Source organism: Danio rerio, chromosome 22 (genome assembly GCF_052040795.2).
Source record: "Danio rerio strain M-AB ecotype USA chromosome 22, GRCz13ab, whole genome shotgun sequence".
NCBI classification, from domain to species: domain Eukaryota; kingdom Metazoa; phylum Chordata; class Actinopteri; order Cypriniformes; family Danionidae; genus Danio; species Danio rerio.
The window spans coordinates 11,563,980-11,577,160 of record NC_141042.1 but is presented as its reverse complement, the minus strand read 5'-3'; the positions used below and the strand labels follow the sequence as shown (position 1 = coordinate 11,577,160).

General features: G+C 37.0%; 1 protein-coding gene across 1 annotated transcript in view; it reads left to right on the top strand.

Moving 5' to 3' along the window:
- insrb (insulin receptor b) overlaps window positions 1–13,181 on the top strand; it is a 127,148-nt gene that overhangs the window by 42,644 nt on the left and 71,323 nt on the right. The window contains 1 exon segment of the mRNA NM_001123229.1: window positions 7,818–8,366. Within this exon segment, the coding sequence (NP_001116701.1) occupies window positions 7,818–8,366 (549 nt within the window).

Here is a 13,181-nt window from a genome sequence, read left to right as displayed (position 1 = left end):
GCTGGGGCAGTTGTCATTTCTTTGTGGAGTTTGCATGATCTCCTCATGTTGGCGTGGGTTTTCTCAGGGTGCTCCGGTTTCCCCTACAGTCCAAAGACATGCGCTATAGATGAATTGGATGAACTAAATTGACAGTAGTGTGTGAATATGAAAGTGTATGGGTGTTTCCCAATACTGGGTTGCGGCTTGAAGGGAATCCGCTGTGTAAAACATATGGTGGAATAGTTGGCTGTTCTTTCTGCTGTGGCGACCCCTGATAAATAAGGAACTAAGCTGAAAGAAAATGAATGAATGATTTGCATCATTTATTAGTTTGTCTTTGGAGCCTAATATAACCTATAAATATTGAACTTGTGTTGGTTTCGTTCTCTATTAATACTCCACTTCATAGGAAGCACCTGAATCTCGATAAGCTTGAGATGAGTTTGGAGAGTTTCTCATATATGCGTCCTTAACAGCGCATTTGTGGTTTGGTTTGGGTTTTATCCATAAGAGGCCACCTTATCAAGATTAAAAATGAGAAAGAACTGACATTTCAGACAGTGATGTGAAAACCATTAACCTGATAGTGACGGTTGCGCTGCAGAAAGATGGAGTCCGTTGAGATCAGACTTTGACACCTGCTCCCGCCATAAATCATACACTCTCTTTTCGTCTCAATGATGAAAACATTAGTGTTTGTTGAGATTTTGCTGCTGAGAATTTGTCGTAAACGTGACGGTTTGTCCTTTAGGGATGAAACGGAATGATGCTTCTGAATAGGGATGCTTATTTCGGTTAATTTTGTTAACCGACAACTCGTTAATGGGATATTAACTGGTAACTGGTCAGATTTATATTAAATTATTATTAGATTTTTAAAAATAAAACTGACGTCTTTTTTATGTCTGACACATTAAATATTGCATTTTAAAATACGGATTTATTTTAACATCCAAACATACTTACAACAGAACATAACAACAGAGCATCTTCACGCACCGCAGTCAGTCAGTCGGTCTGTCAGCATGTAACCTCAAAGGATTGAACAGAAAGTGCACATCTTGGTTACAGAAAAGCTTGCGCTGTTATAATTCACTTACCTTTTAATACGTTTTGGTGCAATTATAACCCGCTATCAAAAACAACAACAACAACTAAATGTTTTGAACGGGAAGCAGTTATGTAGCCGTGGAGGGATGCATTTTGGTGTGGCGCCTCACCATGGAAGAGTGAATGTAGCGGGAACCATGCTCTTTAAAAGTTCACTGTAGTTGTCTTGACAACACACTCTGCTGCTCAGGGTTGAGCCGCGTGCAAAACACTTGCGGCTTTTAGTAAACCATTCAAAAGATGCCTCTCTTAACGCAAAAAGCGCATTCAATCAGCCCCTTATGCAGCCAGACTAAAAATATATAAAATAATATGTTTTAATCGTTTAACTGATACCATTAATCTGTAACAAACGCACCCTTACGGTTATCGGTTAATTGATTACTTTGAGCATCCCTAAATGTTGTTTATCTTTTGTACATTACATGTTTCGCTGTATTTATTTACATGGTCAAATTGCTGTAATGTTTGTTTTATTTCAAATATACATAGTTGTGTTTGTATTGGCGCTTAAAATAATATTTGATTGTGCACATTTTTTACTTATATTTATGTTGAATGAGAAAGTAATTTTATGATAGCAAACTAACAGCTAAAAGTTTGTTATAAAACTTTTATTTGTATTTTTTAAAAAGAAATCCCCCCAACAATCTAGGAATGTTAATATGGTTGCAATTAGGTCTCCCGCGGGACCCAACCAGATTTCTTGCAGCAAATTCTCGAATAAAATTTAGTAGTGGTCTGTAACTCTGGTGTAATTTGAATGGGAGCTGACAATATAGCGTTCCCGAGTCCCGACGTTATTCCAGAACGGTATATCTGTGATTTCCTCATTCTTATAGAGCTCCTGTACAGCCAGTGATCATGACTCTTACACGTGCTGAATGCATGACTATTGTTTTCTGGATGTGCTTATTCTCACACAGTCTGTGTGTGCATCATCTGCATAACGGGCCTCTTAGCGGGCTTTACCAACATGGGAGAGCAAAGTGAACAAGCGCTGTCCTTGAGCTTGGTTTACTTTTAGGAAAACTTACATCAGGCAAGTCTTTTTCATGCATCATAAACCCAAATGAAGAAAAATGTACCTTTGCACGATGTGATAATACCTCAGAGTTTTACACTTTAGCAGTCACAAGACAGGAACCTCAGGTTTAAGGTGGCACTTACGTCTCATCGCAAAGGGGCAAGCAAAACTGACATTTTTAGCCTGCAATCCTTGCACAGCCTTATCTCTGTCTTTTGGTAGTGCCCAATTTAAACATTTTGGAAACCAGATCTCAGGTTGAAAATTATTTTAAGCGAGCAGCAGGTGAACAAAGATAAAAATGCGACAGGAGTGGTCAGGTGCGGAATAAAACCTGGCGGAAGCAGGACAAAAAAATTATTCCCACGCAGACCTCTAGTTGCAGTGGTTAATATTCTAAAAATAAACTTTAGAGAAAGTTATTTTAATGGTGTTTAAAAAGAACCGCCGTACAACTTTATGGGAACGTAATTTTAAGGTTACAGAATGATAAGCTTATAATAATAATATTAATAATAGTAGTAATAATAAGTGTTTATATGTTCAGCTATACATTTCGATGTATCAGATTTATTATGTTTTGTGCTTGCTCTTACACTAATAATTTCAGTCAGTCAATAATTTCAACCTTTAGTTAACATTCTATGAATGAAATTTTATTATTATTATTTTTTAAATTAATGAATTGAAAATGAAAGTTATATTTAGGTTATTTAAAAACATAGGAACATGTATCTAGTGTCTTGGAAATCTCCTAAATGTCTTCAGTCAGACAAGGGTTAGAGCAAAGCAAAATAGTACTTTATTAAAATAATCCTGTTAAGGCTGACTTATACTTCACATATGGTCCGGCGCAACCTTCGTGCGTCACATACCCCTCGTCATGGCTGAACCAGACGCGCACCTCTTAAAAAATGTAACTGCACTTCGTAACGACGAAAACTGATTGGTTGGCTTGGTAACGATGCTGAGTGTGGGCAGTGCTGAGAGCCACGAGCCTGATGGAGTGATTTGTTTCCAAGGGTCGAGTCCTGTAAAGGAGCTCCAGATGGAAACTTTTGTTTTGTGTTTGTCTTATAGTTAATGTTGTTGCAAGTCCGCCGGTTCCCGCCTCTGAGTGAGCTACTTGTAGTGTTCAGAAAAAACAAAACACCCACGAAGCTCGACACAGAGAAACATAAAAACCTACTGCCAGCTAGTGTTTCGGAAATGTTATTGCAGAGCAACACAAACAGCACGCAGAAGTATAAATGCTCATCTATGCTCAAGGCATGTGGGTCACAATGATGGTTCAATGCAGAAGTATAAACCAGCCTTAACGCGCACATGCACACAAAGTGAATGTGTAAGAGACTGTGTCTTTTCAACTGACTGTTTTCTACCCATCAGTGCACGTACACTCACGTTTGTGTTAAACTCCAGGAAAGATACTTTTCTGCTGGGAAAGAAAAGATCTTGTTGTGTTTTTTAACTCCTGACTAGGAGTGCTACAATGTATCCGGCTTTGGCCTTGGCCAGTACCAAACTGCTTCTATTAAAAATTTCCATTACACTTCATAGGAATTATATTTTACACTAATACAGATTGTTCGCTGAGGGTTATTACTATTATGTTATTTTATGGTATTTTTAAAATCTTTATCCTGCAATGATCTCATTTTGTGGTTAAAAAAATAATAAATAAAAAGAACATTTCTATAAAAAAAACTACAACTGTAAAAGTAACTGCAAAGTATCATTAGGGATCGTTTTGCATAATATGTTTTTACATTATTTCAAAAGGAAACCCCACAACATTCTGGAAATGTTTTATTTATTTATTTATTTATTTATTTTACAAAACATCTGTAAAAAGACCATTCGAGAAGTATTGGGTCAGATAAAAATAACTTGCAGGCAATGTTATGGGAACATACTTCTATGGTTGCAGAATAATGTTTCATATTTTAATTATAAATGTAGATTTATATGATTATCATTACATAGTTTGACTAATTTTGTTATATAGAGTGCTCAGCATATATAAGTACCCCCCCTTTATAAATCAATCTTTTAAATTCATATTTTTAATAGAAAGCTATACTATATTATATTTGTGCTTATACATTAGATTAGTCAGTACTGAAGCCAAATCTGGAGCTAATCTAACAAAAAAACTTAAGACAAAGATCCAAAGATCTAGTACACCTAAATTTATATGTTATAGAAAAATATTAAATACAAATTTAAAAAAGAGGAAAAATCAAAATAAATTTTTATTTAAATGAAATTTTGTAGGTTTTAATTTATTTTTGTAAAATTTTGCTTGAATTTAATTGTATTATATTTCAATCTCCCAATATGTTTGGTGACTAAAACATTTTTTATTAAAGGATCAATAAATAAAAAATAATATAAAAAAAATAATAAATCTGTTTTGTTCAAACGCACCATAATGCATTGCCTATATTCACTTAGAAATAAATAAAAATATTCATTTTTAAAATAGAGTGTACTCAATTATGCCGAGCACTGTATATATTAAATGCTCTTACACTAATTTCAGTCAAGTAAATTATCATATCATTTAGAAACTTAAGGCAACATTCTAAGAATGATGTTTAATTTTTATTTAAAAAAAATAATTTGAAAAAATTTCTAGAAATGTTATCTTAAGGTTACTTGAAAATAATTAACATGGAAAGGGCAAGGGTAATATGTATATATACTAATACAGATCATTCCCTAGCTGTTATAAACCTACCCCAACTGAGCCTGGTATCTCCCAACTGAGCCTGGTTTCTCTCAAGGTTTTTTTCTTTCTTTTACTTTTGTCAATTGGTGAAGTTTGTTCCTTGCCACTGGCTTCCTTGGTTTTGGAATTGTAGAGCTGCTCATCGATGGATTTGCTCTTTAGTGTTTGGACTTTCAGCAGTGAAATTTAAACTACACTAAACTGAACTCTGAAAACTCGGCTGATACAGTTTCAATTTACTAAAACTTCTATGTTAAGCTGTTTTGACACTTCTACTTCTACTTCTACTTTGTAAAAGCGCTATAGAAAGAAACATGAATTGAATTGTTATTATAAGTTAATTTAGTTGTTTTTAAACAATCAGGTAGCGAATTTTTTATTTATTTATTTTTTATTTAATTTATTATTATTTTTTTATTCAAATAAATAAAAACAAATTTTAAATCCTAAAATTGTACTATTGGATTCTCAAAAAATAACAAAATGCTAATGCTAGTGGAATGTTTCTGTACTGGACTGGACTAGTCAATTAGCCATTTAGAGAGATTCATTTTAAATGTTAATTAAATAATTCACGCACATCCCCTAGTTTCTAGTAGACTCCAGCATTCTGAATGAATGTGCTGCGGTGAATATTTGGTAGTGATATTCACGTGAAACGAGAAAGGCCTCAGTGTATTGTTTTGACGCTGAATGAATGGAGCGGCTCTGAAAGGAGTTGGGCCTGATTTTATCCATTAGCAGATGCTCTGTTGTGGAGAATGGCTTGGCTAATGAAGTCTCTGTGTCTTGTCTCGGCGTGTGCGGGTTTGGATTATGAATGAACGGAGAGAGGCAGACGCGCGGGGACACGCTCCATGCATTATTCAGCGTTCATAATCTTCTTTCATGCTCCTGTTAGGATGGACTTCACGTGTTCTGCGCTTTGTTTATGCTGGGACTGGCGGTTAATTGTCATACAAATAATTGGGAATTTTGCTTTTACGTTATTTTTTTGTCTTATGTCGAGTATGACTTAATACTGTCGACTCATGGTCACAGTCAATATTGTGTCAGAATGTTGTAATGTTAAAATGTAAGAATTAACAGAAATTGCTTAGACGAAATAATGGATATTATTAAAAAATTTGTTGCATTTTTAAAATTATTATTTGTATTTGTATGTAGCTTTTTGAACTGCGTTTCTCAGTAATAAGTTGAAGTCAGCAGTAAAAATTGTGTATGTATTAATTTTATTTTTAGGCTAAGCAGTTATTTGTTTACTTAGAAACTGTAGAAAATCAATTACTAACTACTTTTTTTGACTGTTTTGATTGTTAATATATTGGAAAATTGGGATAATAGATCAGTTCCGTTCGGATTATTTTTGTTTTCTCATTATTTTGTTATTTAGTGGTTTTCCTTATCAGTTTTCAAAATTGTTTCTGTTTTGATGACCATTTAAATGTTGAGCCTTTTTACATATGACCAACGATCTGTAAGTTTCTGTTTGCAATTGTGTTTTTTTCCCCTTAGTTCTTCCTTTGATTTGTTGTTTTGTTAGCATTGTTTAATAGCAATTAAAGTATCCTTTCACTTTGTAGCGAGCTTTATCGTTTTCCTTAAAGTATTCATTGAATCATTCTCCTAAATTTCGCAATGACATAACAAATACACAAAATATAACATCACAATTTCGCAAATCATGCAATTAAAAGAAAATGGTTTCTCAAACAATACACATTGAAACTTTGAAGCAGGAAATATGAAATTCTATTTTTTTAAAATGGCAACAGTTATCCTTGTAGTCGGTTACGGGACAACTTTTTTAGCTAAAAAACAGGAAACACTTTATACGTTTTGCCTGTTCCTTCACAAAACTATGATCTTTTTTGGGATTAAAAACGCACGCGTTTAAAAAAAAGTTACAAAGTTGACATTTTCTAATGAAAATCTTTGAAAACAATAATGTCATATGCATGTTCAGTAAAAAGTAGATTAACGTCAAGTGCAAACAAACATACACAACAATAGTTGAGTACGTGGTATTATTGTTGCTCAAGTGTTTCGTAACGATTCATCTGTACATCATCATTTCCTTTCAAGTTTGATACAAGTAATCTACTGAGTGTTACAGGACAGTACGGTATGGGTCGCTTTGACCAGGCTTGCGTTTCTACTGCCAAAAGGGTATCATTGAGTTTAGATGGCCTTGTAAACAACTACAGGGCACAGGGTAGATTCTACGTGGCTTAGTGGCTGTTTATCAAGACCATCGCTTGTTATTATATGTATATATTATTACGGTGTAATGTCTCGGCTGGGTATTTAAAAATGGTGCTTTATTTGTTTTCATTCTCCTAGTTTGTGCACAAGCTAGTGATGTATCTCTGTGATCCAATAGCGTTCAGTTGTGCGTCTTGCTCTGCCTTTGGGTGTTGTGCTTAGTGCCCTTCCAAAAGGGTACCCAAAAAGTGGTACGGTATGGTTCGCTTTTTGGTACCTTTTGACTGTGAAAACAGCCATAAAAGCGTACCATAACGTACTGTTTCGTAACACTCAGAAGAAACGCCCCATAAGGTAATCATGCCAAACATTTGTCTGGCATGCGTAATACAGCACTTTTGGCCCTTTTTGGAGATCTTTGGAAATTTTGTCTAGAAGTGAATCTTTGTTTTTGTCTACACTGTTGTAGTGTAAATGTAGCCTTTATCTAGAAATGGTATGGACAATTTTGGTCCTGGAGGGCTGATGTCCCTCAGAGTTTAGCTCTTACCCTAATCAAACACACCTTCCTGTAGCTTTCTAGTGATCTTGAAGAAAGTGATTAGCTTGTTCACATTTGTTTGAATAATGTTGGAGCAAAGCTCTGCAGGACACCAGCCCTCCACGACCAAGTGTGCCCATCCCTGATCTAGAACTTTTTGAAATGACTGAATAAACATATTCAGATGCTAACAGCCATCTTTTTTCTTGTCTTTTCAGTTTGCCCCAGCACAGACATCCGCAACATCGCCACCAACCTGCGGGTTTTGGAGAACTGCACTGTAATCGAAGGCCACCTGAAGATCCTGCTCATGTTCAAGACCACGCAGGAGGATTTCAGGGGCTTGAGCTTTCCGAAACTGGTCATGGTCACCGACTATCTGCTCATCTTCCGCGTCTATGGCCTGGAGAGCCTTGGCAGCCTCTTTCCAAACCTCACTGTCATCCGCGGCAGCAACCTGTTTTTCAACTACGCCCTAGTCATGTTCGAGATGATCCAGATGAAGGAAATCGGCCTCCACAGTTTGACCAACATCACGCGGGGAGCGGTGCGCATCGAGAAGAACCCAAACCTGTGCTATTTGTCCACTCTGGACTGGTCCAAGATCTTGGATTCGGTGGAGGACAATTATATCGTAGCAAACAAGGACGATTTGGAGTGTGGAAACATCTGTCCAGGCACCATCGCGGGGACGATATCCTGCAAACAGACCACCATAAACGGAAATTTTGGAGAGCGATGCTGGAACCAGAATCATTGCCAGAGAAGTGAGTTGAGTTTGTTTTTCTTTTAAAGCTGCTGTTGAAGGTTTTTTTTCTTGCGTGCTGTTTTTATTTACTATGGAAATGAGGCATTGGCTCAATGTTGAAGCAGAAACCAAAACAGCTTGACTTAGAAAGGAACCAGAAGTTTGCGTTTGGGATTCACTGTAGGCATTGTTTACTTGCTTTGTTTGATGGTATTTTGAGTGGTTACATTATAGTTGCAATGATCTTTCTGCAATTACGAAGTTGTTTTGTTTTGCTCATAATTTTCTAAAGAGTAGTGAGCTTTTTTCTTGTGAAGAATTTATATGGAGGTTTTTTTCTAGTTGTAGTGTCTTTAATGGAAACAATGCTATTTCTTATCTCCAAAATGGGAAATTTGTGCAACTATTTTTTTCATGGAAAACAATGAGTTTTTGGATTGGAATGAATTCGGGACTCGTGATATTTCTGATGTTCACCATATCTAGTCAAATAGTCCTTGCTGTGGCCTGTAGCGTAGTGATGTCATTTATACACTACGTCATACACAGTTTAGCTCATATGCCCAACGTGACATACTGCATGGCGGTGCCCAAATACTTTGGTTGTGTAGTGAACTCAAATGTAGTACAAACTCTAGTAGTGTAAATTTCTTAAGACTGTAAATTCACACTCCGGAGCTGAAGGTGGCGGTAATGCACCGAAACACGCAAACCACCTTAAAAATGATGTTGTTGATGTCACAACTCGCAAACATAGAAATTTATAATGTCTGGTTGTAACCCGCATGGTTGGATTTGTTTGTAATGTGTAATTTAATAAATAATACAAGTAATTATAATTTCTAGCAACAACTGTGCACGCATGCATGTCGACGTAATGGATGTAATTGTTCTACACGCATTCATTCATGAAATCAAAATACTACAAAACATTTGTTACGCAAGCGCTCTAGCATAGACTTGACGTCAGCATACATGACGTTGACATGCATTTCGTACCATGCTACAGGCCACATCGAGGGGTGTCTATATCAAGTCGCATTGATTTTGATGGTAGGGTTTAATAAATTTCAGCAACTTAATGAATGTTGCATTTTTATTGAACTCTATTTGGTTGTTAGCTTCTCTAAAGACTGGTATTAGTCTTTATTTAAATCTAGTATATATTTGTCTTGTGGTGTATGTATGAAGGTGTATTGAAATTGTCTAGGATTTAGGGTGCTTTCACACCTACACTTTTGTTTCGGAACGTATCTCGTTTGCCCAGTTAGCGCGGTTCATTTGGCATATGTGAACAGGGCAATCGCGCTCTGTTCCGCGCCAAAGTAATCGCTCCGAGATCGCTTGAATGAGGGGGTCTCGACTCGATTAAAACGAACCCTGGAGCGGTTCGATTGCAGTGAGAAAGCGATCCGATCCGAGCGCGGTTATGTCACAGTGTTTTATGGATATGTAATAGGCTTACGGCTATATGAAGAGAGAATTATGAGTATGGCGGGAAGTTTCGCGACTCTCCGGATGCCCGCAAACGAGTGATGATCTCCCATTAATCTTGCGTCTCCCTCCCAGTCCTCAAATAGGCATCATCGCGCACCCTTCTCACCCCTCCCCACCGCATCTCTCCTCAGACACGTCGCACGCGCGCACCCTGTCAATCACCACCAAACCATCACCTCTCCTGACAGCTTAGCGGGACACTGCAAAATAAACCCTGACACTCTGACCAATGTAAGGAGAGTTTACTTGCACGTGACTTGTTTTAGCTCTTTTGGTCCGATTAGAAACTTTGCAGTGTGAAAGCAAACCGCTCCAAAAGCAAAGGGCAACAATGTAACATTTGTAGTCTCTGTTTCGGAACAACTGAATCGATTCACAGGTGTGAAAGCACCCTTAGTGTAAAGTGCTATATGATTTGAACGCCCACTAGGCAAAATTTATGTGATGTTTATGTTTGTGATATTAATTTTGCAGTACTATTTATATTTTGCACTAAAATGAACTAGAAATTAACTTATATAGTCTTGGGCAATGGTTTTAGCTTAGGATGTAAGATGTCATGGGTTCAAATCCCGGACGAGCCCCCATAATGTGTTTCTTTGTTGTTACAACAAACATAGAGGATTTTGTTTGGTCTTTCCATTTAACACAAGCATTTAAAGTTGCCCATTGCTTGTGGACTGATGTTGTGATCAGAATTTGAATATATTGTGTTGATTGTTTTATATTTTTTGTAGGGATTTAGGATATTTAATATAATCGCAATATATTCACAATGCCAACATATTCCTGCAGTCTGCCATTGTTGTTTTTGTAGAGATCTATTGTATTGTAAACCGTCCCATAATGTCTTGCGACTTTTGTTAATTTTAATTATTTCTATGTTCATGTTAGGCTGTCAGAATCACCAAGTATTTACTTACTTGATCTTTTCAGAACCTGAGTGATAGTTATATTTTGAACATTCGCTATGTAATCAATCTTACGATCTCTGTTTTTCCGGTAAATGTTTCAGCAGTGTCTTTGTCCACCTCTTATTGTTTCCTATCAGAATCTGGCCAATAAGAGCGTATCATCTAGATACATGCAGAAGGACATTGCTGATCTCCTTCACATAGTAAACACAGGTCTCGACTGATTTGCAATTCAAAGCTGCCTTCAATGGCGAAGATGAACGGCGTGTGTTTGCGAGTGAGATGGCGTTAGTGTTTGGCTGGAGGTACATTAGAGGACAGTCTGTGCCAATACACATCTCTGCCATCGGGCTGGTTCAGCGTGTACCACGTCTGCTCACTATTCACCTCACACTCTATTCAACCTGTTTCAGCTCAAGCACCTTGTTTACTTCCACTTTGTTTTGGAGGGAAATAATACAGACAGGCTCAAGGCATTTAAAACCTTAAAAGCATTTTGATTTGATTGAGATCTTTTACTTTTTCTTCAAATAAGCACATTTGTATGTATAAAAAGGTACAATGGAAAGTTTGGATAAATCTTTTTTCTTTATGAGGAGACATTTGCATGTCATTTAAAAAAAAAAAATGTTTCTTTAATATGTTTTTGTGTTTGAATCAAGTGCCAGATATGTTTGATAGTGTTATTAAAAGTATCAAATTTTTTGATGTAATTGGTTAATAACCCAAGTTACCAACATTGGAACGCGTATGAAACACACGTAGCAGCCAATCACAGGCATATCTGTTGAGCTGTGTTTAAGAACGTGGTCTCAAATGTTTGCGGGAACTAGATATTTGAAAATTGATCGAAAATTTCAATACTGAATTTGATACTTTTGACAACCCTAGTTCCATTGGCGATCCACTTTTGCGTTCTGCTTTTGACAACTCTAGTTCCATTGGCGATCCACTTTTGACAACTGTAGTTCCAACTGCGGTACAATTTTGATGACCCTAGTTCCAATTGTGTTCCACTTTTGATGACACTAGTTTCATTTGTCTTCCATTTTTGACGACCATAGTTCCATTTGCGTTAAACTTTTGACAACTCTATTTCCAACTGCGTTCCACTTTTGACAACCCTAGTTCCATTGGCAATCCATTTGCGTTCCACTTTTGACAACTCTAGTTCCAACCACGTTACACTTTTGACGACCCTAGGTTCATTTGCGTTACACTTTTGATGTCCCTAGTTCCAATTGCGTTCCACTTTTGATGACACTAGTTTCATTTGTCTTCCATTTTTGACGACCATAGTTCCGTTTGCGTTAAAATTTTGACAACTCTATTTCCAACTGCGTTCCACTTTTGACAACCCTAGTTCCATTGGCGATCCATTTGCGTTCCACTTTTGACAACTCTAGTTCCAACACTTTTGACAACCCTAGTTTCATTTGCGTTACACTTTTGACGACCCTATTTTCATTTGCGTTACACTTTTGACGACCCTAGTTCCATTTGCGTTACACTTTTGATGACCCTAGTTCCAGTTAAGTTAAACTTTAGACAGTCCTAGTTCCATTTGTTTTTTATTTGCGTTTTCCACATGTCATTTTTTTCAAACTTGTGACTTTAAAATACCAATGAAGTCAAAATTAATAATATAATTTTGTTGGCTCACATTGCTAGTTTTGTGGTGAACAGTTCATCTGTGTATGTCATTAAAAAAAAGCTGTTTGCATTTGTAATTCTAAATGGAAATCTGAAATTTTTCATTTAAATTGTCAGATTATGTCTATCTTAGGTATTGGCTGTGGCTAACATACTTAAACACGCCCCTCCAACTGTCACTTTAGACAACAAAAAGAAAGAGTGAGGAGGAGATTCTGTTAGGCTGTAATAACTCTTCTAAAACCCTTTTCCCAATCTTTCTGAATAAAATGTCTGCTTTACTATATATCCGATCAGCTCGCAGCAGAAAAACAAGCCACGGCCACTTTTGTCTCATTTAATTTTTTTTTTCTCTAGGAACTGTGTCACAATAGGAAAAAAATAAGGCTTGCAGACTTTAAAGTGACTTGAAGCTCTTGTGGTTGTTCTGTGCAGATGGTTTGTTGACCAATAACCCAGTGCCTGGTGGTCTTGTAGGTCTGTAATTTGGTGCGTCCATTATTAGTGATCTCGGCACTGCATCGGTATCGATGAGGTCAGGATCTTCAATGAGAGCAGCTGCGTTGGGCCCAAATAAAGGTCCGTGTTGGGGACTTTTCAAAGGCCAGCGCTCATGACTCAAGCCGCTCCTGTCATGTGAGAGACGAAAGTTTAGTCGGCCGTAATGTCAAAGCAGGACCCCATTTCTGGAGCGTGATGCAATGCTGCTGTATTTGGGCAGCGGTGGGGTGAGCGAGTGTGTAACCCTACAGCAAGATCCCATTTCCCCA